This window comes from Trichoderma virens, assembly GCF_000170995.1.
Source record: "Trichoderma virens Gv29-8 chromosome Unknown TRIVIscaffold_92, whole genome shotgun sequence".
Lineage (NCBI taxonomy): Eukaryota > Fungi > Ascomycota > Sordariomycetes > Hypocreales > Hypocreaceae > Trichoderma > Trichoderma virens.
Genome location: NW_014013657.1, coordinates 1,019,121 through 1,045,073, shown reverse-complemented (window position 1 = coordinate 1,045,073; position 25,953 = coordinate 1,019,121). Strand labels below are relative to the sequence as shown.

Below are 25,953 nucleotides of genomic sequence, written 5' to 3'. Positions count from 1 at the left end.
ATATTCGCCATGTGATAACATTTGTTTATAGGAGACCTCTAAGCGCAGGGCACTTGTCACCTATCATGGATGAATTTAAGATTATCCTTGCATTGCTCCGTTGAAATTTCTAGTATAACTTTGGTTCGTATTATTTTTGGCATAATATGATTGTGTCGTCTTCTATTTCGGATTGCAGGCCTGCGTAGAAACAATAACAGTAGCCGCGGGTGTGTCGAGCTCAGTAGAGGGCAACCCCGAGATGATGGGAGTTGTTGGGTCGACGTCGTATGGCTCTTCACGTCTCCAAGTTGATTTGCTTGCCGAATCTTGCGTAAAGCTCGACCTTAAGCTGTGTCATCTCTTCCTCGATGGAGCCAAGCTTTTCTTCCAGTTTGACTGTATCTTCGTCTATTCTCGTCGTTGCGGTGCTGAGCATCTCTTGTGCCTGTTCAAGGGGAAGGTGGAAGAAAGCGTCGCCGATTTTATATCTATAAAAAAACACGGGTCAGTCAAGCTCCGCATTCATAGCCGCATAGCCAAAGCACACTGTATCTTTTCATCCTCGTCCGCAAGCTCGAGTTCAGTGGAGATGTCATCCAGCTCTTCTTTTTCTTTCTGTAGCGCAAATGTCAGCCATATCCACATGTACGGCATGGCAGGTCCTGTACACTCTTCTGCTGCAGCTCCTCCTTCAATGCAAGCTCTCGCTGGTGCAGCCGGCTGAACCTGTTAATCTTGTCTTGGTCTTCTCGTCGAACCTCGACCTCGTCCGCGGCTTCGTCTTCTTTCGAGAGCTAAAGAGCCGTGAGCCGGGGCACGTTGCATACAGGGTACATTAGACATACCATACGGCGCTGCATTATTGAAGCCATGATCGCAACGATGTCGAGACGCAGCTCAACTCTTTCTGGTACAATGCCTTATACAGAGCAGAGCAACGATTATTTGGTACGAAACTGGCCCCCGAGGAAATGGTGGGGTATGAAACTATGGTGGGGTTACTGTGTGTGTTTTACAGTGCCTATACCACATCTGCACCGTATGTCCAGCTGGAAATTAAGTGCCGAAGCACCAGTCACTAACGGATTTGGGAGACGCGCTGTTGAGACAACAAGCATGACAGCTGCATCTCCATAGCAAGGCATCAAAAGCGAAAGCAGACGGCCATCATGGTGGCGGGCAAAAAGCCTTACCCTAAGGCTACCCTGAAGAAGATTGTCAAGGCGCATTCGGGTATGAGCATTAGGAAAAACACCGACATCACGGTATGGCCCTGGGTTACGCGTTCCCCATCAGTCAATGCCGCCGATTGCAGTGCTAACAACGGTACAAGATCTATCTCAATTACGTTTTGTTTATGAATAGGTGTGTTTTTGGGTCAAACGGGCTGCTGTAGATCGCTTGCTTGAGGTGCAAATATTAACATTATCTCGCAGATTAGTCAAGGAGGCCGCCATTCATGCAAAGCAGTCGGGAGAACGTGGATTAACCGCTAGGAGCGTGAGAAAGGCAACTCGAGTATGCTTCCTGGATTCCATGATTGAGCGCTACATTACATGGGCTAATACGAGTAAACAGGATGCTCTGGCCAAATTCAAAGGCTGACCGTGGACCCCTTTGAGAAGAAACAAAGACACGGCTTTGCACTGGAGCTGCCTTGCTGTTGAGGCTTGGTTCTACTCACGGTGCATGTTACTCCGGTCTCCCTATTGATGCTTAATGAGGGCTTAGGCTAGCCTGGGCGGGGGGAGGGAAATATGACCGCTATGGCAACCCTGATGGAAACAAACCCTTTTGCCATAAGTCGGATCCGTAATGAATGACATCCTCTTTATGCTGAGGATTCTGGCTGTTGAGATACCCCGGTGCGAGGCTCCAGTTGATGCGCAAAGAATAAGATTTGTCGGGGGATTGTGATGGAGGACTACCAGTAAAACATTGTGAATACCTACAACAGAGGCCGAGAGTGGCAGAGATAGGTCGTCTACAATAATAGAACAGATAGGGAGCACCCCAAGGCTGATAATTCAGGATGAAGTCATGCCCAACTGCAATCAGGCTATTGTACAGATGGCGTGCGGAATTGGTGCCTCATATGCCGCCATGTTTACTTGGTTGACCCGACAATTAGAGGGCACGTGAGGCTGCGTTGAGCGAGAGAAAGTCCACAAACAGGCTCCGTTTGCTGGCTTTTCCTGTGTAACAAAGGGCAATTGAGCCCTGCCAGCTGGGCATTGGCAGTATTCAGCAATGCCAGTGGTTGACACGCCCGTTTGTATCGAGCGAGGCTTGAATTGCAGCCTGAGCCCTTCTGTTTGCTTCTAGAAGAGCAACGTCCCGCACTGCCAATTCGGGGGGACAGACACAGTGACAGCTGCCGGCTGCACAGGGGGGTGCCTCTAATTGCTTCACTACGCCTTCAGCCTGCCACGCCTTGGTACCTTAAAAGTCCAGTGCTAAAAAAAAGACAACCCGACACAAACAAACCCTCCTCCACACCTAAACACTTCCCCTCAAGAATCCTCCATCTCCAACCTCTGCACATTTCCTTGACATCGTTTCCCTGTCTCCCAATTCCATCTCCTAAGACTCGAACGCTGCGCTTTGAACCCCGCGTTCGCATCGTATTGCCACCATCCACCAGCCTTGCGCGCACCGACGTTTGTTGGACAACCGCTCACGACACCAAACCCACGATTATCGCATTGAGAGCGTGAGCAACTTTCTGTCATCGTCTCTGCACTCTCCTTTCAACATGGCTGCTCCAGCTCCCCAAGCCGCTACCTCCAAGTCGGCCAAGAAGAAGGCTGCCAAAGCCCAGGGTCGTACCGAATCCCCGGCTCCCAGCACCGAGTCAGCCCCCACCGAGAAGGTAGCTGAGGCTCAAGACGATGCCTTCGAAAGCCCTTACATCAAGGAGCTGCAGAAGTAAGACACTACAGACTACTCGCGAGCTTGCCCCCATGCTACCGATGCAGCTGCTGACAAGATGGCACAGGAACATTCGCAACACGGCCAAGAAGCTGGTAGGTCCCCACATGCGTCATACCCCTGGCACCAGCTGAGCATCCTGGAACTGACATCTACTCTTGCTTAGACCAACGCTTCCAAGACTGACACGCTGCTCAGCCAGCACGCCGGCAAGTCCCTCGATGAACTCGTTGCAGAACGGATCCTCAATACCGACCAAAAGACCCAAATTCTGAAGAAGCCTGCTCTTCAGGCTGCCTTGGCCCAGTACGAGGAGCAGCTTGCTCAATACCAGAAAGTCCACGAGCAGTATCAGACACGGGCGGCGGCCGACAAAGCAGAATGGGCCAAGGCCCTCGAGAAGACCAAGGAGGAGGCTCTCAGTGAAGTCAAGGCTGAGTTTGAGGGCTCTCTGAAGTCCAAGCTTCTTGTTCTGTCGCAATTCTTGCGTTTGGCAGCCTACCGCCGCGAGGAATCTCAGGAGCCGGAGTCTGACGAGAGCCAAGCTATCGAGGGTGTGCTGCTTGCCATTTACTCTGGAGATGATAATGCCGTCTCTGCCATGGAGAAACTGATTGAGGGCTCTGACGATCAAATCTTCAGTGTCCCTGGAGAACAGCTCCAGACAACTTGTATGTAGAATGACCGACAAAAGTAGGCCTTTACCGGAAACCGCTACTAACTACAACAGATGCCTCCGTCAAATCACTGGCACAAAGCTACAACGCGCCAGGCTATACCGAGGCTGCAGCTGAAGCACAGCCAGCAGCCGAGATTGTGTCCGACCCGACCATCGCCAATGAAGCCGCAACTGAAATTGCAGCTGGAGATGGCATTCTGACCAACGGACATGAGCTTGTGGAACCCGAGCCTGCTTCCAATGGTCTTGCCAATGCCGACGTTGCGGACGAGGCAGCTAATGCCGTTGCTGAGAGCCACTGGGATACTAGCAACCAGGACATCTCCATTTCCCAGGAGTGGGTTGATGTAGCTATTCCCGCCGAGCCAGCTGAGCCTGAGGTCAGCGCCGAGGCTGCCACTCCTGATGCTAACAAGCAGTCTTGGGCTGACGACCACCCTGACCCCGTCACTGAGGTATGTGTTTTGCATCATCCTGACTTCTCTTGCCTGTTTGAGCGAATCTAGCTGACACACTCCACTCCAGGCCCCAGCTGCACCAGCCGATGCCAACGATGGATTCCACCAAGTCCAGCGCAATCGGGGACGACAGGATCGCGAGGGGAGCGGAGGACGTGGACGCGGTCGTGGCGACTGGCGCGGCCGAGGCGGCTATCGAGGAGATGGCCGTGGACGTGGCCGAGGACGCGGTGACCGAGGTGATCGTGGCGGAGTCCCTTTCCGAGGACCTCGCCGCAACGAGTCGTAGAGCTCCCGCTCGCGGTTCGTGGGTAAGTTCTGATCTCTTGCTTCTCTGCACACCCGTTGGAGGTGATTTGTACATTACGACATGATGGCGTTACCTGGTTTCTCCGGCCGTGTTGGCGGAGCTGAGTTAAGGCGACTTTAGGCATTGCATTGGAACTTGTCAAAACGGCAGGTCTCGGGTTCTTTCTGGCGGAAGGGGGATGGTTGGGACGGCTTCTTTCAATAAGCACCTTTGTAAATCCCTCATAGCTCTTAGGAAGTGCAGCATCTTTGAAGCAGGCTACTGGTATTCATAGGTAGTAGGAAACTATATAACAAAAAGTTTGCCCACGAACATTCATTGCTACTACTCTACTCTACGACCTTCAATGCTTCCCCAGCTTTTCTGATTTACTAGTACCTAAAGTACTGGGTAACTATTACCCAATTGAACGTGGTTTTTGACAGGACCCCTCCATTTTGAGTGCCGACACTTACCGTCATCGGGCGCGTTAGTCCCAAACAGGCAGTACCTTAGTTATTGTACGCCACCTGGCCTTATCCGCTATCAGCCTCGCAGATGCTTGACCGGCCTAATTGAGCAGCAACCTCTCAGCGTCCGTCATTGAAACTTGTCCTCTTCTCACGGCCAAGTCTTGAAACCCGCTAGGGTGTCACTTGAGGCCACATCAGCCGTCCGGCGCATTCTTTTCTCGTCCGGAAAGCTCTTGTTATAAAGTCGACAGGATTTCCGCTCCTTGACTCTCCTGCAGTCTTGAGGGCTTGTATCTCTGCTGGGCCTGGACGGCTTCTTCGCTATCCGGGTTTCGCTGTCTAGACAGCGTCTTCTTCAAGGGCCGGCGAATTACACTTACACAACCACAAACATGACATCACCACGCCGTTCACCGTTACTGATGCTCTTAGGAGCCATCTTCTTTTTTTCCAGCAATGTCCTGGCTGCTTCAGCCGTTCTCGGAGTTGATCTGGGAACCGAATACATCAAGGCTGCACTGGTGAAGCCTGGCATCCCGCTTGAGATTGTACTTACAAAAGACTCGCGACGAAAAGAAACCTCCGCCGTTGCGTTTAAGCCTTCAAAAGGAGCCGTAGCTGAGGGTCAGTATCCCGAGCGCAACTATGGCGCCGACGCAATGGCCATTGCCGCACGATTCCCCGGCGAAGTATACCCGAATCTGAAGCCCCTCCTCGGACTCCCAGTGGGAGATGCGATTGTCCAAGAATATGCGGCCAGGCACCCTGCTTTGAAACTACAGGCACACGCTACACGGGGAACTGCTGCGTTCAAGACGGAGACTTTGGCTGCTGAGGAGGAGGCCTGGATGGTGGAGGAGTTGCTGGCCATGGAGCTTCAGAGCATCCAGAAGAACGCCGAGGTTACCGCTGGCGGCGACTCTTCGATCCGCTCAATCGTGCTCACCGTGCCGCCGTTCTATACCACTGAAGAGAAGCGAGCCCTGCAAATGGCAGCGGAGCTCGCCGGCTTCAAGGTTCTCAGCCTGGTTAGCGAAGGTCTAGCTGTAGGCCTCAACTACGCCACCAGTCGCCAATTCCCTAATATCAACGAAGGCGCCAAGCCGGAATATCACATGGTCTTTGATATGGGAGCAGGATCGACTACTGCCACCGTTATGAGGTTTCAGAGCCGCACCGTCAAGGACGTTGGCAAGTACAACAAGACGGTCCAAGAGATCCAGGTTCTTGGCAGTGGCTGGGATAGAACCCTCGGCGGAGACTCTCTCAACTCATTGATCGTCGATGACATGATTTCTCAGTTTGTGGAATCCAAGGGGGCTCAAAAAATCTCGGCAACCGCTGAGCAAGTTCAATCTCATGGTCGTACCGTTGCCAAGCTCAGCAAGGAAGCTGAACGCCTTCGTCATGTCCTGAGCGCCAACCAGAACACCCAGGCAAGCTTTGAGGGGCTATACGAGGATGTCGATTTCAAATACAAGATTGCTCGAGCCGACTTCGAGGCTATGGCAGAGGTTCATGTGGACCGAGTTGGCGTTGCCATTCGAGAGGCTTTGAAAGCAGCCAACCTCGAGATTGGTGATCTCACCTCCGTCATCCTCCACGGTGGTGCAACCCGTACTCCATTTGTACAAAAGGCACTTGAGAAGGCACTTGGCTCTGGAGACAAAATTCGAACAAACGTAAATTCCGACGAGGCCGCCGTGTTTGGTGCTGCTTTCCGGGCTGCTGAGCTTAGCCCCAGCTTCCGCGTCAAAGAAATCAGGATCTCAGAGGGTGCTATGTTCCCTGCTGGCATTACCTGGAAAGCCTCGAATGGCAAAGTACAGCGCCAACGACTCTGGACTGCCTCGTCGCCTCTCAATGGCCCAGCCAAGGAGATCAGCTTCACTGAGCAAGAGGACTTTACTGGTTCATTCTATCAGCAGGTCGATACCGAGGACAAAATTGTCAAGTCATTCTCGACCAACAACCTGACTGCGACAGTCGCGGCTCTCAAGGAGAAGTACCCCACGTGCGCCGATACCGGTATTCAGTTCAAGGTTGCAGTCAAGCTCCGTACTGAGAATGGCGAAGTTGAGATCGTCAAGGCCGTGGTTGAATGTGAGGCTGAAGTGGCCGAAAAGGAAGGGTTCGTTGACGGCGTTAAGAATCTTTTTGGATTCGGGAAGAAGGACCAGAAGCCTCTTGGCGAAGGAGAAAAGGACGCTGATGCATCATCGGATGCTGAAGCTAAGACGGAAGAGGCCAACTCTGATGCCAAGTCGTCTTCCACCACCAGCACCAAATCTGGAGAGGCAGCTCAATCCACAGATGCCGCAAAGGAGGAAGTCAAGAAGAAGCAGATTGTTTCTATCCCCGTTGAGGTTTCACTGGAGAAGGCCGGAACTCCCCAGCTGACCAAGGCTGAGTGGACTAAGGCTAAGGATCGATTGAAGGCATTCGCAGCCTCTGACAAGGCTAGAGTGCAACGCGAAGAGGCCTTGAACCAGCTCGAAGCTTTTACGTACAAAGTCCGCGATCTTGTCGACAACGAAGCCTTCATCTCGGCATCTACTGAGGAGGAGCGACAGGCTCTGTCTGAAAAGGCTAGCGAAGCTAGCGACTGGCTCTATGAGGAGGGAGATGCGGCCACGAAAGCCGACTTCGTTGCCAAGCTTAAGGCTCTCCAAGACCTTGTGGGACCCATTCAGAACCGTCTAGATGAGGCCGAACGGCGACCTGGTTTGATTACAGACTTGAGAAATATTCTCAACACTACCGATGTATTTATCAACACTGTACGTGCGCAAATCTCTGCATATGACGAATGGAAAGCCACGGCCTCTACCAAGGAGGCAGAATCTGCCACCTCTAGTGCTGCTGCTGAAACAACAAGCGGTGACTTTGAAGGACTGGAGGACGATGACGCGGAAGAGAAGCCAGCCAAAGAAGAGGTTGTACCTCCGCTGCACAACTCTGAGGAAATGGACGGGCTGGAGGTTCTCTACAAGGAGACACTAGATTGGCTTAATAAGCTTGAAGTTGAGCAGGCGGACGTCCCTCTTACTAAGGAGCCTGTCCTTAAGGTCAGCGAACTGGTTGCTAAACGCGATGCGCTTGACAAGGCTAGCCTGGACCTCGCATTGAAGAGCTTCAACCAATACCAGAAGAACAAGCCCAAGAAGCCCACCAAGAGCAAGAAGGCGAAGAAGCAGGACAAGACGAAGAGTGGTGAAAAGGCCACGCCCACCTTTGAGTTTCCTGAGGGAAGTGTGCCTCTCTCTAACGAGGAGCTGGAAGAGTTGGTTAAGCAGTATATGAAGGAGGAGGAAGATTCCCGCAAAAATGCGGAAGACACAGCGAAGCCGGAGCACGACGAGCTCTAGGCGGAAGGCGTTTTGATACACTGGGTTTGAAGTAAATACTTGGGCCATATGATACAAAAAAAGTCAAGTACCTAGATAGATGCGGTATTCTGGATTTTTGAATGATATAAATGCATGACAAGGATGTTTCATCAGGCACATGTGACGATTAGCTTCCTATAGGTCGTAGAAGATTCCGATGCATATTCTGTAGGTGCTGATACAAGCTATAGTGTGACAATATGGAACCGTGCACCTCCCATTCCGTTGTTTGTGGCTACAAACCCGTGTACCGGCCCGTTAGACATAATTTGAAGATTGTGTATATGCAATTTTTCATGTTACTCAAGGAGAAAAGACCACCATCCCAAGTAGCGTACCTCAGCAAATATCACCAAGCATATAGTAGGTATCAGTGATGCTAAAAGGTATAGCCATTGTATGAAAACTATTGGATACAGGTACATAACTGAAGCTATCACATCCATCTACTAATTAATGCTCAATAAAGAGGTCAATACTTCCATATCAATGATAAGATAGCAGCGGTGCAGGTGCTCGCCTGATCTGCCAACCGGGCAACTGCAGGCGGCAGTGAATCACAGGACCTTCCCCCGTCGCGGGTACTCTTTGTGAGTTTCATCACGCGCCAGCTGTACAACATCGTGGAAGTACTCTTTTCTCTCTGTTCTCTTTTCTCTGCCCTTCTAACCCTCGCCATTCTGGTCCAAATTCGGCGGTGCAATATCGTGGGAGTTCCCCTTTCTCTTTCCTCTGCCCCTTTTACTCTCTCGATTTTGATCCAAATTCGGCAACGAGCATCATCATCAAGTCATCACATCGCATATCAGATCCAGATTCATCCTTCTAGGTTCCCTTACTTTGACAGAGCAAACGATTCAAGTCCAGCAAAGGGAAAACATGTGGCATTGCGTCTTCTTCCTCTTGTTCGCTCGTCTGTGGACCTTGGTTACGGCTACTCCCTCTTCAAATACTGGGTTTTCACTCGCAGTGAACCCCAAGCCAGATGCCTCTCGAAACTTTGTGCGCGATTGGACTGCTGCCCGCCGCAAATGGGGCAAGGGAGTGCCCAGAGATATTGCATCTGCGCTTTCTCTGAGTGGCAGCCGTGAGCCTATCTTTATCTTTGAGACATGAGAGAGGGCTAATGTTGTGTAGCCGGCCTTGTTGATGTTGAACCTAGGGGAAGAGATGAATTCTATGTGGCTGATGTACAGATTGGGAGTCCCCCACAAACGTTGGAACTGCTCCTAGATACTGGATCTTCAGACTTGTAAGTAGAGGTCTCCTGCTGCAGCTAACCCGCTCCCAAATGCTGATCTACATGTTCAAGATGGATCCAATCAACCGATACCACATATAATGTTAATACAGGAGGTCCATGGCCTCTTCGATATCATCCCAACGACTCTACAACAGCCCATCTCATCCAAGGCGCCAAATGGTCGGTTATATATAGTGCGTTCGAGAAAAAGATCCCATTGGTGGTGCCAGAATCCCTTACTAACCTTATCCACAGTGGACGGTACCACAGCTGATGGCATTGTTTATCACGACACAGTTCGGCTGGGTAATTTCTGGGTTGAGAATGCCGCTGTTCAGTCTGCAAAAATGATCTCTGGCCAACTCGAAGAGGACATTAGAATGAGTGGCATCCTCGGCCTAGCCAAGAGACTGTCTAACAATATTGAACCGCCGGCTCCATCCTTTCTCAGTTTACTACGACAGCAGCTTCAACATCAGGTCTTTGGTGTTGACTTGAACAGAAACGCCTCTGGAGTCTTTACTTTTGGCTACATCAATGAAAGCCGGGCCTTGGGGGAAATCACATGGGTTGACACTGACCCTGATAGCCCCTATTGGGACATCGAGTTCAATCTCACCACCTGGGGAGAGACAACCACGCCGTGGTACTCGCAGAACTTCACAGGAACAATAGACACCGGTACCACTTTGATGTTCCTGCCCGACAATTTGGCCAGTGCGTACTGGTTCGCGATCCCCGGCATGAAAGTTGATGAAAGGCTATCGAATGCCTTCACATTTCCCTGCGAAGTCGCCAAAGATTTGCCTAATCTCATGCTGAGAATACCTGGCAGCAGCCGTATTCTGACTATTCCAGGCCCGTATCTCAACTATGGCCCCACCTCGTTTGATCAATCTTATTGCTGGGGAGGCATGCAAAGTGCCGAGGATTTGTCGGTGATAGTTCTAGGTGACATTATGCTCAAGGCGCTATACCTGGCATTTGACCTTGATAAAGGACGAGTTGGCTTTGCCAACAAAGTTCTGCATGACATCTGATAGCGAGCTCAATGTCGCGGCTGCTCACAAAGCATCTTGTAAGTTGGGATGAGCCGAGTCTCAGTATTATGTTAACTTGGAAGAAACGCAAATTTCTTTGATACTCTAGATTTTTATGCCCTCGTAAATGCTGGATGTATAACAAATAAATAGGATTTAAGAAAATATGGACCCTTGCATCCTGCGGCGAAAATGTATCAAGTTCAATGACTTGCATATCCATCACTAGCACACTATGACCCTTGCCCATGGCATGGAAGCCCACTATATGCAGAACATTCCTTGTAGAGTGTTTATAGCTTTCTGTATTGCATTCATCCTAGAGGTGGTATATACAAATGCACTCCCCAGCCCGTCATTATTGGGAGAGGCCAATGGATGGTTTCCTGCTATGCCGCGGACCCCCAACATGTCATCCACCCACCCCATCCATCTAGCCATCCCATCCAATTGCCTCCTAGTAGCCCATTTCGTTTCGAAAAGAAACATGCTTTGCGTGTGTGCATTAATGTGGTATAATGTATGTGGTATGTATAGTTGAGCGCGTGCGGACACGGACTCGGCCAAGGCGTATGTCGAATACACCTCTTTTTGTATTATAAGGAAATAGTGGGGGGTGAAAGCAAAAAGGGCAAAACAACGGAAAAGACAAAGATGCAGCTTCCATTCTGGAAGAACAGTGGTTTGCGGTGAACCTGTAAACGCCGGAGGAAAACGTGGTCGTTGAAACGAGTGCATGCCGGAGGAAAGTTTCTCGGAGGTCCCGATTCAGGTTGTTCAGTTGCGTGAGTTTGGGGGGTTTGTATTGTTTTGTTTTGGTTTTTTGTTTATACCTGAGCTGAACGAGAGCGTTGGGGGAAGAATAAAGACAAGAAAAGCGGTTTGCGGCTGATGGCGAGTGTGATTTTTGTCGTAGCAAGTCCAGGCTCCTGGGGTCGTTTCCGTGATGTTGAGAACCTGGGAGAGACCTATGTGAGGTTTGGCGTTGGAAAAGGCCCAACTAGGAGGGGATCATTGTCGTAAGAACGGCGCATCAGAGGAAAAGAATGCAGACTGATTTTTTTTTTCCCTTGTTGATTTTATATTTTACTCGCGATCACCATCTTCAGTCGGAAACAAAGAGAGAAACCAAAAGTCAGCGGGGGCCGTCGTCCATTAAATCGGCTCGAGTGACAACGTAATATTCACCTTCACTGGCCCCGGGGGTTGGAGGCATGTCACCAGAGCTGGGGGCTTGCTGGGTCGGCCGAGCGGTTCCTGGCCGCGACCTGGACTTACTGTCGTCTGTGGGAGCTGCAGAGAGAGACGAGGCTTCTTGCTTGGGGGTCGAGGCTGCGGATCCCTTCTGGTCGGCCGGGAGAGCGGCGTTGAGGCGCTGTTCCATTTCGCGGAGGCGGGCCTCTAGTGAGGTGAGCTCTTCGGTGTTTTTGTTGATGTTGTATTTTCTGGACAGCGAGAAGCACATGTTAGATTGGAGGAATCTCAAGGATGACGCCGAGATGGGCGATGAATGACGAACCTCGTGTCGTACGACTGCTGGAGCTCAGCCTTGGTTTCGTCGAGATTGAAGATGTCCTCCAGCTCCAATTGGAAGTTTCTGGCAATCGTTCTGCACGCAATTGAAACATTGCACAAGTCAGCCACTTATGTGCATCGCATGCAAGATGAGATGCCAATGCGCTTTTTTTGTCGGTCGCATTGCGATGCCGTCAAGGGGAGGAGGGTTGACATACGACTGAGGGCGTCGGCCGTTGGGCTGCCAGTTGCGGTCAAGCTCCTCATCTGTGAAAGACATGGTGGCGGCAGATGCAATGAGGGGCTGGCCCGGGGGAAAAGGATAAAAGATGACGCAGAGATTGGAAGAGAGAAGAAGAAGAAGAAGAAAGGGAGAAGGAAAGAAGAAACAAAAAAGAGGTGAGTGTTGTTGAGGATTCGTTGGGTTGGGTATCGATTGATTGCTTGATGGGGTTATACTTGGCAGATGTCGTCGCTGGGATGGCAGATACGACGCAAGTGATATCGGAGGGAAAGAAAAGATTGGGCTCTGCAAATTGATGAATGTTTCGTCCAGCTATTCTCCCCTTTAACCTGGTTAGACGGCGGAGCCAGGAACAGAGACAAAGCAGGGGAACTCGAATCGACAGGGGGGCCAAGAGTTGCAAGCCAAAAGCAAGCAGGGAGCTCCAAATTCGAGTGGGCAAGGGGGGCCGCTGATTTGCTGTGGCTCCAACGGTGCTAGTCAGTTCGCAGGCCTGGGAGGTGGTGGTGGGTTTTGGGGGCGCTGTGCTGTGCAGAGGGGAAAAGGACCCAAGAGATCCAGATGGTTTATTGGCCGTGAGAAATATTAATAGCGATGCTGTCGTGATTCTCTTTCATTCGCTGCGCGGCACAAGAGGAAGCGAAAGTGGAGGTTGACAGAAAGGTTAACTCTAATACGAGTGCCGTTACCTGAGTGGTGATGAAGATTGAAATAAAGGGGGAAATGGGATGGAACGCAGCTAAAATAGATCCAAGAGGCAACTGGTTAATACTAATGATATGTACAAAGTAAGTAGCCAGCACTAGTATCTAATACAGTACAGTACCCGCGTAATATAATGTATACCACGCAAGCAGCCCGAGGAAAAAGAAGGCTGAAATGGATATTAATCCTTTTTCTCGCCTCACGCTCTCTCTGCCTCGAATCCAGCCCCGGATATCACATGCCAGGGTCTGGTGATGGACGCATGGCTGACTGCATGTATCAGTTGCGACTCGACTCTTGTCTAGAGATTGGGAGCAAAAGGCACGGGATTCCGCCCAACACCATGGAACTCCCAAAAAGTCAAATGCACCCCCCCAGTCAGGCATTCCATCTATGCACTACAGGCACTAGCTCTGCTACTTGGGGCGGGTCATTTGATGCATGAGCGCGCCATCAAAATCAACCCGCCAACCCAGCCGTAGAAGGAGGCTGGAATATCGCATCCGGCGGCCATCACCTCGCTTGTCGTGGCGTCCATCTCGCTCTCATGCGGTGGCATACGAGAGCACGTACCAATACGCAGCAGAGGCGAGGAGAAGTAGGGAAGGGAAGGGAAAGATGAAAAGAGAAGGAAGCAAGAAAAAAAAGAAAAAAAAGGAACGCTAGATAATGCTCGTAGGACTGAATACCTACATATTATTACATTTAGGGGCCGTGGTGGAATTAGGGGTCTGGGAGCGGTTTTCCCTTGACCCTGGAATGACATCAGTGGTAATTTTTGGGGCCCCTCAAATAGCGCCCCATTTGGGAGCAATTGGGAGGGGCCAGCTACTAATTACTGCTATGTCTAGTGCTAATACAGTGGCCTTGGCCCGCCCAATGCAGGCACATTTTGCTGGAGCCGTACAGCAGCATGGATTGAAGGCATCAATCAATCAATGAATTGATGTAACACTGATGGGATGTAAAACATCCATTTGATATGCCGCCGCCAAGCTTGAATACAGGGGGTGAGCACTTGCATGAGAGCTGAGAGCAGCGCTGCAATGAAATGATTCAGCAACCCAGACATGACTGCATTCATCCAGCAAGCCACTGGACTGCTGCCTAGGAGGAGTAAGGCTCATCTTCCATCAGCTATCACGAAAACGCCAGAACGGACGAGCTTGACATCAGTTTGACATGGTGCTAAGCTCCAGCTGCGCAGAAGTTTGTTGCTACTTCATTCCAGTTCCAGCGTCTCCGGGTGTAGCTTCAGTAGCTCTTGATGGTCTTGGAACTCTAATGAAGGCGCATAGATGCGGGATTGGCTGGAGCTCGTGCTGGTCAAATTGTGATGGACGACTAATGGCGCTTTCGTCCAGACAAACAAGTTTATTGATTGCTCCACCACGAGCCTCTTGGCTGCCTCGTCTTGTATTACCTCTGGCCATCTTAGCATGACAAGAGGGTAACACTGTAATAGCTGTAGATCATAATGAGTGCTTGTGTCGCCAACAGCTGAGCCGCATTTCAACGGCATGACTCCAGTAATATCCGTCGACTTTTATTAGCAGCATGTATCCTCTACTCCGTGCCCCGTTCAATAATACCTGTAACGCCTCGTACCCCATACCCGTGAGCGTTTCGGCTTCGTATCGTCGCGATAGTGGCAGAATGTGCTTCCACGGCTCCTTCCTTGTTTGATCTCATCCTCAGGCCCCCCCTTGTCCCTCTACATTAGCATTTCCAAAACCATACTCGTATCCCCGAAACAAGGTTTTTTTTTCTTCCTTGCGCATTTCCTTGTGCTGCTCGATTCAGCCGATACGACGGTCAAGCCAGCGTTTCGTCTCGTCTCCCAATAACGATTTACGAGGGTTGCGCTGCTCACGAGAGAAAACCGGCTCTCTATCTCTTCTAGCGGAATAGCCATTGTCGCTCCACGAACGATTCCGAGCCAAATGCTGTACTTCGCAACCGGTCGACTAGCTCTAATTGTAGGAAGACGCTTGCAACCCTGGTCGCCGTTGGCTTTTCGTCTTCATATCCCCCACGTTTTCTGCCCTCCTGACTCGAGAGGCGACAGGGACTGCCTGTGGTTCGCAGCTAGCGCTAGAAGCATGCCTCACATGCTCAGTTTCCATCTTCTGGTGCTCATGATAGTATATCAAAGGTGGGCTGGTGCCTGGTTCATGTTCCTACGTCACGCGTCTCAAAACTGTGATTGCTTCATCACTCTCAATCTCAAGTCGGCGTCGTCTGGACCAGGGGCCAGTCAATCTTATCGTCGCAGATGTCGTGCTTTTGCACCCATGCTTGGATCTTGTCAATGTCCCATCCACTCATCCACCGGTTGAGTGCATCGTCTTCTCTGGGTTTTGGGTGTCCATGTGTTATCCTCATGCCGAACCCACATATGCCTTGGTGAAATCTATACTGCAGACAATCCTTGTCGGCTTGGCACGCTGCACGACAGCTTTCAAAGCTTTCGTGGGCCATCTCCTCAAGATGGGACAAGTGTTGCGTTTTTGCCTTGCTGAGCTGCTCGTCGTCGTATATAGCTGATGATGTATTCAGATAAAGGACGTCGCTGCTCGTATTATCCCAGTCTGGCCGAAGAGGCTCTAGCTGCGGTGCCACGAACTGATGGTAGAGATCCCTGATGCGCATAGGGAAGGCAAAATTTCGTTCTCGTTCAAAGGCGTATATATCAGATAACTCTTCGCTGCCAACATGGTGCATGGTTGTGATCGGTTGGCACCATTCTTCCTCGGAATATGGAATGATGAAGTGCTTCTCTCCATTAATGGTTGGCCACTAACACCATATTTTGCAAAATCAGCACAAACTCATGTGTGGTCGGAACAGAAACGTCGAGAGGACGTCTCGCTGGATCCCCGATATATCAACTTACCGTATCGTTCACTTCGATACCCGTGGCCTCCTTCAATGCCTTTGCAAACATAACGTCGCCACAACACTCACCTATTGTGGCCTCATCCCAGAGGTTGGCCACATTATCTTTACCCTCAAAGAAGCCATGCATAGCTGCGCTGGAGACGACATAACCACTGCCGCCATGGGCGAAAGGGAAATCAGCTAACATTGCAAGACTGCCAAAGTACATTTCCTCAGTGTGATCTAGTTTGTTCAGCCAGTGTACCATCGTTGGCCACACTACATAAGTGTCGGCATCGACAAAGAGGTACCAGTCATAGCTGGGTCGCATCCTGAATGCCTTTTCAGCAATGTGGATGTTTTTGTACTTGTCCAAATCCCATCCCTCCTGTGCGATATCCACATGCTTGTTACAGTTGTCTTGGTCAACCGCACACTGACGCTGACGATAGTAAATGCTAAAATCTGCATTTCCCATCTTTGCTGAATCCAAAACCTTGTCGAGGCTATCGTGAATCTTGTATCCAGCAATCTCTTGCTCCATGTCGCTGAAGATGAGGAAATCAGACAGGCACTTGAGATTTGTCAAGACTTGGATTGGAATTCTGGAAAAGGCTTCCGAAGCCCCTGTTTTCATGACGAGGAGGTTATTTGAGGTGTCTGGAAACTGCGCGCAACCGGGCTGAGAGATGCTGTTTGGTCTATCGGATGTTTCCACTGACGCAGACGCCAGCCTTTTGTCGCCCCCTTGAGTACCATCCGCAGGTTCGTACACATTGAGTTTTTCTTTTGCTTGTTTTACTCTTCGATAATAGACTCTGTCGAGGCATAGAACTTCCAATCGTTTCGAGGCAATCACCAATGCGCCCAGGAAGACACCCAAGATGACTAGCAGAGCCGCGGCTCGCCTAGACAGTATTGCTGGCTTTGTCTGTCGCATTTGAGAATCCTGCGGCTTGTGCTTGGGCCTCCACGGCTGCAAACACAAAAATGTTAGGGTTCAGCAACGACATCCCCCAGAGTTAAAGAGAAAATCATTCGAATTAATACTCTGAATGCAACCCAAAAATAGTGATGAAATTTGAAAGCGAGTTATTGAGAAGACGGAGTCGTGGCAACAGGAGCTGACCCCCCTTTATTCTCCTCGTCTTGCCTCTCTTCCAAGCTGACGCGCCAGCGAAGCGCTCTCGAGTTCTCACGGATCAATAAGATAGTGAGAGCAAGCTAATACGTATGCATAGCCTCAAACGTATTACAGCTAAATTTTTAGGTAGGCTGTGTGCCCAACAGTCTTGCTGGCCTGTGCAGAGCTATTAAGTGACGGATATCTTGTCGCTTCTGCCGATGGTCGCCCCCCTTTTTAGCAGCCAAAGCCAAATGTTTCTAAAACAAGAAATGGCGTGGCACAATCATTGTCCAGAGTAATACGCCTTTAAACTCTGTACAATGAGGTGATGGTATCCCGTGGCCATCCTTTTTGTTACTGCTTTAGCCGTGAGAGGCCAGAGAATTGATCACGGTCTGATCTGAGACAGGTCTAGCAATATCGACGCAGATCAATTAACACTTTCATCATTCAGGTGGGTAGTATATATGTCTTATAACCTTGCTTCCTTGGAGCCAATAAATAAACGCCTCCTTTGCCTAATACAATATTTGTAAATCATATCATCTATACGCTCTAATTTGGAGTATCCTTTTATTTAGAACAGGAACCTTCCTTTGGTACCTATATGGATTTAGAAATGCTACAATACCCCGGAGTAGACTGAGAAGGACATCCCCTATTAGACGCCTGACCCGTTGGGTAATTCCCAGAACGGGAACAGACCAACCAGAGGCTAAAGTTGCAAAGCTATTCTCCAAAATGACAGGAATTGAAATTCGTTGGCCCACTTGCTTCTACAGCCAACATACAATTTTTGGGTTTTGAGTTCCGTAAATACATTGCCGTGAGAATATGGGGTGAAGCTTGCTCACAATGACGAACAAGCTACCTGCTAATGTCGTAAGCAGTTCATATTGATAGTGTTAATCTATGTACAGAGAGTTTCGTGTCCCTTGAACGTTTCTTTCACCGTTCAAAGCTCATCATGGCCCCCCTCGCCGTCTAGCTCTTCATCAAACGTCCCGTCCCAAGGCTGGGCCCTCCCTTCAGAAATAGCCACGATGAACAGGTCAATGTCGTCTGGCGAAGAAGCATCTCCCCTGAATGGGAAAACCTGCCCGTTGTGAATATTCTGCACCGCAAGACCTCCGCGGGAGCGAACGCCGAGATTACGCGCCATGTCGGGATACTCGTTGGAATCGACGGTTACAAACTGGAGGAATTCGGCGTATCGATCAGCTACTCGCTTCAAGGCCTTGGTGTATTTCTCGCGGTCCTCTTCGCTGTTGGAGAGGTAGTAGACCAAGGAGCGCCCAGACTAGGATAACGTTAGCAGATAAGTTGGACGCACAGAGCATAGGAAGGTGGCGGGGACATACAGAAAGATGGGTCATTTCGTTGCGTCGTGTAAGTTGTGGGATGAGTTCCGCGGTGCAAATTTTGAGGAAATTCTTGAGAGAATTAGGATCGTCCAGGTCTTGTACCTGGTTCTCCCGTTGATCGATACCGTTTCTGCACCATATGCCATCAGGGAAATCCGATTTGGCAGTAGTTATGCCAAACGAGTACCGATCAGAATACTCGTCCGCAAAGTCGCGGAATCGAGCTTCAAGATCTTTATCCTCGCCTTGCAGCCGAAGGAGAAACACAACGTCATCGCTAGTGATGAATTCATCAAGTTTCCGGCCATCAACATCCTGCACGGACGGGCGAAGAGCCCGCTTCACAAAAGCCTCGATGCTGAAGTCGATACGTCAGTTTTCCGTGTAAAGGGAGAATTTAGAGCTACAATCTAGCGCTAAGACTCACGCTGCGGCCCGACGAGGCCCTCGATATCGTGTTGTTGGTCCGTTCTTTTGATAGAGGCGGATGGCGGGAAATGAGGCAACATCCATCTCTTGGCAGAGCTTAGGGGCGGCTAGACAGTCGACGGCGGCGGTGGAAGCGACGCTTTTCTGGACTGTTTGCCATTCTTTCAAAAGGCTTTTACTAGTTTGCCTGTTTTTGTGGTTAGTTGTTCGTTGTGTTGGTGAGAGTAATTGATGATTTCGATCCGTGGTGTTACTCACAGGTTGGGCTACATGAGACGCAATGACAGCAACAGTCAGTCAGCTTTTCTCACACAAACGATGTCATTGATTCATCTCACCGCAACATCTAAGTCATGGAAAAGGCATTAATTAGCAAAAGAAACAAAAAAAAAATCGTCTCAACTTTGACTTACAGGCTAAAAGAGTGTACTCATTCTCCGCGAGATACTTCTTCACTTCCGTCGGCCCGCTAAACTGTGAAGCGCAAGCTAACTGTGCGCAAGCCAGTAGCCCGCAGTTGATCAAGACGCTCGACAAGCTCGGCATCACGATTTCGTATATCTGCAGAAACAATGTAATGAGTTTTGTTTCTTCTGATGGATAGAGTAAAAGTAGACTTTCGATTTTCTCTTCTTCTTCAATTGCTCGGACCATGACATGAAGATGAGGCTTCCCCTCCATACATGTATGTAAGACGTGCGCCTGGTCAGATTGCAGGGGTTGGCTGGACTTGAAACGACGGGGGCAAAACGCCATCGTCAGTCTTGGGCATCGACGCTACGTCTCGTGTTTCAACGTTTTGTTTGAGATTCCGGGGGGGGATCGAAGCGCTTCCAGGCCGTGCCGAGATATCCTGGAGATGATATGAATGTGTGCATGTTCATGTTCTTCATCGAATAACCCTCTCTCTTTCTCTCATTTTCATCTGTGAATTCTTTGGTTCATCCACATTCCCACCTAGTTGAACATGATGTATTCACAAAGTCTAGTCCGCTGGCTGGCCGTCATGGCGGTCGGCATGGGCATTGCTTCAGGCGCAAGTGATGCGTCGCAGAAGAAGCTGAGTGACTACGAATGCTCACATCCTCCATATAAAATGCACCTGTTGAGCAAATCGCCCTTAGTCATTTACATTGAGAACTTCATCACCGATGAGGAACGACTACACTTACAACACATTGCGTATGTTGCCTTATCATGCAAATAACAACAAAATATGCCAATCCTAACAAACCCTCACAGCGAAGGCCATTTCAAGCACTCAGCAGTCCTCAAGGGCGGAAACTCAGCAATTCACTCCGTCCGCACATCACAATCTACAACCGTCGACAGAGACGCCGTGGTGCGATGCATCGAGGCCCGCGCCCTCGATTTCCAGGGCTTCGACGTCCCGGAATCGCACCTTGAGCCCATCCAGCTCGTCAAGTACGCCGTCACGGAGCGCTACCACTTCCACACAGACTGGTTCACCAATCCCTCTCACGCGACGGTGTCTCTGGGCGGGAACCGCATCAGCTCCTTCTTCGGATACGTCAAGGCTGACAATGTGACGGGCGGAGGGACAAACTTTCCGATTCTGGACGCGCCGCGGGATGAGCGCTGGTGCAGGTTCATAGACTGTGATGAAGAGTATGAGTCTGGAGTGACCTTTAGGCCCATCGAGGGGAATGTCGTGTATTGGGAGAACTTGCTAGCGGATGGGAGGGGAGACCAGAGGACGCTGCATGCTGGATTACCCGTGGTGAGCGGAGAAAAGATTGGCATGAATATCTGGACGAGGCAGATGCCGCTGCCTGCGGATGTTCGCGGGGATTGAGGCTGGACGGAAGGGGAATGCAGAGGGGGGGGGGGTGGATGAAGCCTTTCAATGGACAGGCTTTTGCATGTTATATAGATAATGAAAACGCTTTGAATTAGAACCATCTACCGATATAACGATTCATATACGAAGAACCATTCATGACCTCAAAACCACACGAACGCTTCCAATTATATAGAGTTGTAAAACCCATCGCTTGAGCAACTTCATCTCCAACAATTAAGCCAATCCCTGGCATGGCATTCCCAAAATTTTGTCCTCCCGCTCTCGAGTGTATACAGACCGGTCTGTTGGCATCATGCGGTGAGTCGATGGCATCTGCGATCTGACGGTATATGTAGCTTCAGTGTCATTCCGGGCTGTCTTTCATATCTCTTCTTTCCGCAGGAGGCACCATCGGCTCTGTTGAACTGTTTATGGAAACTGGAGGCGAGTCTGTTGAATCGTCTACAGCGTAAAGCTGTTAATTGAATCAATCTCTGTTGTATTGACCAAGGTAGTAGAAAGCGACTCTGCTGGATCGTTCACGGCAGCTGAAGACGATTCCCCTGGGTTGTTGGCGCCAGGTAAGGTTGGCATCTTCAGTTCTCGAATCATAAATAAACGCGGATCCGGTTTGTCCGCGTCTTCTCCTTGTCTTGGTGTTTCGTCATTTACAGGCTCTTGCCCTTCGTTATATATTGAGTTCACATGCCTCAGTGGCGGTAGTCGATTCTTAATCTCGTTGACTATGTCTCCCAAATTGACGAATACCGGCGACGGAGTCCTCGGGCGCGGTCGTGGTCGCAACGGCTCCATATCCGATCCTACCCTCAATCTCTGCCTCCGCCGTATCAATCTTATTTTCACAGAGTCGATACAGCCGGGTATTGTGAGCCAAAGGAATATGGCGGCCACAACACCTACAAGGCACATTATACCTATGAACCTCTTTCTCAACGCCCCATCTTCGAAATTGAGAGAACGTAAAAAGATCGGTGCCGCTGCGGGAACAGCAATCATTGTGTGACTTCCATTAGGAGAGGCGGCGAAGAACCTCCATTTTTGAGGTATCAGAGAGCCGTACATGTTGCCATAAGCCTTCCGAGTCGCATATGTGAGATAAAGGATGCCGCCCAAGATGCAGAGGGCTATGAGTAGCCGCTTGGCTGTTCTTATTCTTCCGCCACAGACCATGGCCGCAATTAATATTCTGTAGGATATGTTGGAGAGAACGAAGCGAAGGGATAAAATAAAGAGGCGGCTCTTGCGTAATGCTGAATGATGTGTTGTCAAAGAGTGGATACCACCAAGATTGTTAATGGAACAAAGTGATGAAGATGCTGGAGTTAAAGAGGTGAAGGTCTTGTTATCTTTCCCCATGAGAGTACATGTGATGTACCTGATGTTTAGGTATCTGTTGCCTGAGACGACGGGAACAGCGCTTGCCATGACATTGAGCGTTCTTGCTCCACCAGGCCTCTGACATGGAGCAGAGTTTTCCTCTCATTGTGGAAATTTGATTTCATATTGGATACCTACCTAGGTAGGTACGCAGTGTGACTTTGCCAATACGCTGTGGTACCTGATTTAATAAAAAATCATAGGTAGGTACCCAGCTCTTGTGCCTCTATGCTGTGAAAATGTTGGACAGCACGTAAGCGAGATGGTTAGGTACCTACAGCTGCAATATTTCCACCAGCAGCTCTCGTGGCTTTTAAACATCTCAAAGTCAATCAACTTGGAACCAGTCACCCCCAATGTTTAGTAATTATATCTCAGAATTGATGCCACTTGGTGAGTGCTTGACGCAGTAAAAGGACTCGATGTTGTTAACCAGCAGCGTCACGTGATCACGCGCAACGACATATCGCCTTGTAAACGTGCAATGCCATCACCACCTTTTCCCGCGAGAGGCTCTACCATGGACGTCCCTCGCGGCTCCAGACGAGCGCGCCATGCAGCCTCGGTCGCCTCCAGCCAAGAGGCCCAATTGCAGGCCCAGGCCCAGCTCGAGCTCGAGGCCGCGACGCAGCATCGCCGCACCCGCCGGCAGGCACTGCAGGTCCAGGTGACGCCTGATGCCTCCATCGCCGTGGCAGCTGGCGTTCACCAGACGTCGGGATTTGGCCACAGGAGGCGCGAGATGGAACCGCCGCCGAACCCGTTCAGACTGCATCGATGTGAGTTGTTTATGGTTTTCTTCATGTTGTTGTAATTAAGGGTGCAATGCAATGCAAAGCAGCAGTTGTTGCTGGTTGTCATATCGTTCATATATGCTTGTATATGGAGAGACTGAATGAGGACCCCCCCGTTTTTAATAGCCTTCAGCTTGGAGTCACTTTTGAATCACTTTTTCTCTCCATCTCTGCTTTTTTTTTTTTCCCTGGGTCTTTTTCATCTGGGGCAGTGCCTGCTTTTTTGCCTCTTCATCCTTCTTTCTTCATCCTCACATCAAACCGCCCACCATTCTCCTTCCAGTAGTTTCCAACTCAGTCATTCATTCTTCCGCTTGCCTATTGCAAGTATTCATTCGTTTCTTCATTCATTCATCCATTCCTTCTTTGTTCAATTGCCCTTCCATTCCTCCACTGCATTGCCCAATCACAGGCAGCCGCCCTGCAACTACAATAGCCATTCATTTGCATTCACCACAGGCGAAGCCGCTTTTTCACATTCCTTTCCAACATGCCTCTTGGACAGCGCATCCTCCATCCTCGGGAAGAAGTACCTCAAGAGAACTTGCCCTCCTCCCAAGTTTCTCCCCCTTACAACAGACCAACTGGAAGCAATCGCCGTCCCCTCCAGCCGCTCACCATTTCTTCTCACGGCAATATCCTTGAGCGCAGAGAGTCAGTTCTCCGGCCGTTTCCCTCTCCGGACAAGGAGAATAGAGATGCTACTGTCCAGGCCATTTCGCACCGAGTGGCGCACCAAACTAGAGAGATTAAACGGCTCTCTCTCTTGCATTCGCGCGCGTATTCGTTTCAGCAACAGAGGCGACGCCAAAGACGACGCCGAGGACGCAGCAGGGTTCGCCAGGCCATCACCGCTAACATGATTCCAGCCACGCGGAGAAATACCAACAATCGTCTTAGCCTGCAATTCGACAGTGATGGCTCGGGCGATGGCTCTGGCACCGAATCGGAGCCAGATCTCAGCCATTTGGGGATGACAAGGCGAGGTATGACAGCCGTTCTGGAACAGCAGGCCAACCAGATGACGTATGACGACGATGCCATGTCTCAGGGCCAATACGATGCTGAGGAAGCGAGCCTTGACGAGAATCTGGACGAGAATGTCGATGAAAACGACGACGACAATGTTGATGACCAAGTTGAAGGGGAACAGGAGCCCCTGGCAATGATGGACCCCGTTGTCTTTGGCCTCAAGGAAATTTCCAACTTGGGAAAGTTTACCGTGAGCAGCCATAAGCCGGGCAATGGTGTTGAGCAGCTTCGAAGTGATGACTTGACCTCATATTGGCAGTGAGTATACCTACACTTCTTTCACTTCCTATCTCCCAATAATACAGTTTCTGATGCCTTTTGTTTAGATCAGATGGCCCGCAGCCGCACAAGCTCACCATCTATTTTGTCAAGAGAGTAGGTATCCGAGACATTCGCTTTTACGTCAACTACAACGAGGATGAGTCCTACACTCCCACCAAAATCATATTCAAGTCGGGTACGAGTGAGAACAACCTTATCCAGTTTGCTGCCATGAATCTCGCAAGCCCTGTGGGCTGGCAGCAAGTGCCTCTTGCAGGTGTTGGAGGAGAGCCTGATGGCAACACGCTTGTGTCTTGGGTGTTGCAGATGCAGATCCTGGAAAACCATCAAAATGGCAAGGACACGCATCTACGTGGCATAAAGATTTACGCCTTTGATGCAGACGCCGTTCAACCTAGCGAGTCTGAGAACACTCGTATGGATGACACCCTGGATACAGTTGAAGCTGCGGGAAGCCGTGCGGCTGTTAGCAAACCTAGACTGGATGAGATTGCACAGACGCTAGCTGCGGCGAGGCTCGAGGGTGGTGATTCGGGGTTTACCCTCCCAGATTTCATGCGGGATGCAGAGATTCGATAAGGGTGCTAATACTTGATGGGATAAGGAAGATACGATAATGATGTTTGGTTTGCTTTGGACTTGGTAATGCACACAAAAACTATGAACAAGGTGTTACGAGTAACGGGACGTTTCAAGGCTGGTCGAAGATGACGTCGCCTGGGAGAATTAGAAACGGATATGGAGTTCAAAATGAGGACATGTAGCTATCAGTCATGTCCTTTCTTGTCACTAGATTATGTCATGTGCTGGTTCGCTATTCTGCTTCTTCATAATACTTGATAGGTTAGGCCTCAAGCAAGCTTTGAGAAATTCAAGCTACGCCCCCTTTTTTTGCTCCAATTGTTGTTGGACAGATGTAATAATGTCAATGGCAATGTAAGCCATGGCAAGGCTTTTCTCGATGCTTTCCGCTTTAAGCCACCGCCACGAAGATCAACAATGAGGGTCAACATGCTAGCTTCGCCAAGCTTGGCGCCCAGTCCAATGTCTTGTCAGCCTGTCACCGGAGCTGCCAAGCGGCGATAATGCACATCGCAGGCGAAGGAAGCATCGCTGGTGGGTCTGGCCGATGTCAAATGATGTATGAGGCCAATCGGGGATGTACATACGCATGGAATTATCGTGTTGCTTTAGACGCTGTCAGGTACGGATTTACGGGTATCCAAGTCGATCCCAACTACGGCATCCAAGGCAGACACAAAACCAGGGATTCTCGTTGGACGATGGACAACAAGGGGGCAATTCTACAGCCTACAAGATGGATACACTGTGGCTTTGTCGAGCGAAGGATCGGGATGGCGAGAAGAGCAGCATAACAGCCCCAAAGCAAAAAGCAATCAGGTAAAAAACCGCTCAAAGCTAGGCGCAGCGTTTCTCCATGAAAAGAAAAAAGGCGATGTTGTTCCAAGATTGGAAATGAGCCGAAGGGTTGCTTCTGTGTGCTCTTGGACAAAACTAGAAGGTTTCTGGAAGAGCGGCGGCCGGAGCAAATCGCGCAGCATGGCTTGGGTCGGGGTCGGGGGTTTGTGAAATGTGTTGACCCGGGTCTGATGATCAGCAGGCAAATCAGCGCTTGCTGGTGGCATTTCGTCGTTCCGAACGGGCTAAGAGCATGCTAGTAGAGGCTATTTCGTTGGAGGGGGTGGTTTGATGAGAAATACAGTACCAGCTGCCTTTTGGCTTGATCTGATTTGAGATGAATTGGGAGGGTTTTTTTGTTGGAAAAATGTACCACGTGCAGAGCCACAGCGGTGAGTGTTTTTTCGTCAAGCTGTTCTCTGTTGTTTATGGTTAACCAGAGACGGCATCTTGCAGCGCTGCTACGGAGTTTTGCCA

At 50.1% G+C, this 25,953-nt stretch overlaps 12 protein-coding genes across 12 annotated transcripts; 6 read left to right on the top strand and 6 right to left on the bottom strand.

The window, feature by feature from the left end:
* Nucleotide 1: 1 nt before the first annotated feature.
* Nucleotides 2–889, bottom strand: TRIVIDRAFT_82562 (uncharacterized protein; the record flags this gene model as incomplete). The annotated part of the gene is made up of 4 exons (XM_014094272.1): nt 2–470; nt 530–597; nt 651–776; nt 828–889. 4 exons carry the CDS (start codon nt 852–854, stop codon nt 278–280), a joined length of 414 nt encoding a protein of 137 aa, XP_013949747.1.
* Nucleotides 890–1,151: 262 nt separating this feature from the next.
* TRIVIDRAFT_38878 (uncharacterized protein) lies at nt 1,152–1,587 on the top strand (the record flags this gene model as incomplete). Its single annotated transcript, XM_014094271.1, has 4 exons — nt 1,152–1,247; nt 1,316–1,347; nt 1,419–1,500; nt 1,561–1,587. 4 exons carry the CDS (start codon nt 1,152–1,154, stop codon nt 1,585–1,587), a joined length of 237 nt encoding a protein of 78 aa, XP_013949746.1.
* Nucleotides 1,588–2,737: 1,150 nt separating this feature from the next.
* TRIVIDRAFT_127409 (uncharacterized protein) lies at nt 2,738–4,333 on the top strand (the record flags this gene model as incomplete). The annotated part of the gene is made up of 5 exons (XM_014094270.1): nt 2,738–2,910; nt 2,981–3,008; nt 3,080–3,584; nt 3,644–4,051; nt 4,125–4,333. Coding segments are annotated over 5 exons (1,323 nt in total), but the record flags the coding sequence as incomplete, so codon positions are not given.
* Nucleotides 4,334–5,204: 871 nt separating this feature from the next.
* On the top strand, nt 5,205–8,299 carry TRIVIDRAFT_80028 (uncharacterized protein; the record flags this gene model as incomplete). Its single annotated transcript, XM_014094505.1, has 1 exon — nt 5,205–8,299. The coding sequence occupies one exon, from the start codon at nt 5,205–5,207 to the stop codon at nt 8,178–8,180; it is 2,976 nt and encodes a 991-aa protein (XP_013949980.1).
* A 781-nt stretch (nt 8,300–9,080) lies between these two features.
* TRIVIDRAFT_39098 (uncharacterized protein) lies at nt 9,081–10,484 on the top strand (the record flags this gene model as incomplete). The annotated part of the gene is made up of 4 exons (XM_014094269.1): nt 9,081–9,288; nt 9,339–9,453; nt 9,514–9,638; nt 9,700–10,484. The coding sequence occupies 4 exons, from the start codon at nt 9,081–9,083 to the stop codon at nt 10,482–10,484; spliced, it is 1,233 nt and encodes a 410-aa protein (XP_013949744.1).
* Nucleotides 10,485–10,775: 291 nt separating this feature from the next.
* On the bottom strand, nt 10,776–12,279 carry TRIVIDRAFT_211126 (uncharacterized protein; the record flags this gene model as incomplete). The annotated part of the gene is made up of 4 exons (XM_014094267.1): nt 10,776–11,587; nt 11,673–11,929; nt 12,004–12,093; nt 12,218–12,279. A coding segment is annotated over one exon (447 nt), but the record flags the coding sequence as incomplete, so codon positions are not given.
* Nucleotides 11,620–12,279, bottom strand: TRIVIDRAFT_38123 (uncharacterized protein; the record flags this gene model as incomplete). Its single annotated transcript, XM_014094268.1, has 3 exons — nt 11,620–11,929; nt 12,004–12,093; nt 12,218–12,279. The coding sequence occupies 3 exons, from the start codon at nt 12,277–12,279 to the stop codon at nt 11,620–11,622; spliced, it is 462 nt and encodes a 153-aa protein (XP_013949743.1).
* A 2,895-nt stretch (nt 12,280–15,174) lies between these two features.
* TRIVIDRAFT_38071 (glycosyltransferase family 31 protein) lies at nt 15,175–16,768 on the bottom strand (the record flags this gene model as incomplete). Its single annotated transcript, XM_014094502.1, has 2 exons — nt 15,175–15,747; nt 15,845–16,768. The coding sequence occupies 2 exons, from the start codon at nt 16,766–16,768 to the stop codon at nt 15,175–15,177; spliced, it is 1,497 nt and encodes a 498-aa protein (XP_013949977.1).
* Nucleotides 16,769–17,909: 1,141 nt separating this feature from the next.
* Nucleotides 17,910–19,293, bottom strand: TRIVIDRAFT_112058 (uncharacterized protein; the record flags this gene model as incomplete). The annotated part of the gene is made up of 4 exons (XM_014094266.1): nt 17,910–18,254; nt 18,316–18,676; nt 18,746–18,925; nt 19,151–19,293. 4 exons carry the CDS (start codon nt 19,291–19,293, stop codon nt 17,910–17,912), a joined length of 1,029 nt encoding a protein of 342 aa, XP_013949741.1.
* A 550-nt stretch (nt 19,294–19,843) lies between these two features.
* TRIVIDRAFT_64561 (uncharacterized protein) lies at nt 19,844–20,563 on the top strand (the record flags this gene model as incomplete). The annotated part of the gene is made up of 2 exons (XM_014094265.1): nt 19,844–19,929; nt 19,990–20,563. 2 exons carry the CDS (start codon nt 19,844–19,846, stop codon nt 20,561–20,563), a joined length of 660 nt encoding a protein of 219 aa, XP_013949740.1.
* A 450-nt stretch (nt 20,564–21,013) lies between these two features.
* Nucleotides 21,014–21,742, bottom strand: TRIVIDRAFT_228568 (uncharacterized protein; the record flags this gene model as incomplete). The annotated part of the gene is made up of 1 exon (XM_014094264.1): nt 21,014–21,742. One exon carries the CDS (start codon nt 21,740–21,742, stop codon nt 21,014–21,016), a length of 729 nt encoding a protein of 242 aa, XP_013949739.1.
* A 727-nt stretch (nt 21,743–22,469) lies between these two features.
* On the top strand, nt 22,470–24,830 carry TRIVIDRAFT_232648 (uncharacterized protein; the record flags this gene model as incomplete). The annotated part of the gene is made up of 3 exons (XM_014094263.1): nt 22,470–22,728; nt 23,613–24,033; nt 24,102–24,830. The coding sequence occupies 3 exons, from the start codon at nt 22,470–22,472 to the stop codon at nt 24,634–24,636; spliced, it is 1,215 nt and encodes a 404-aa protein (XP_013949738.1).
* Nucleotides 24,831–25,953: the final 1,123 nt, after the last annotated feature.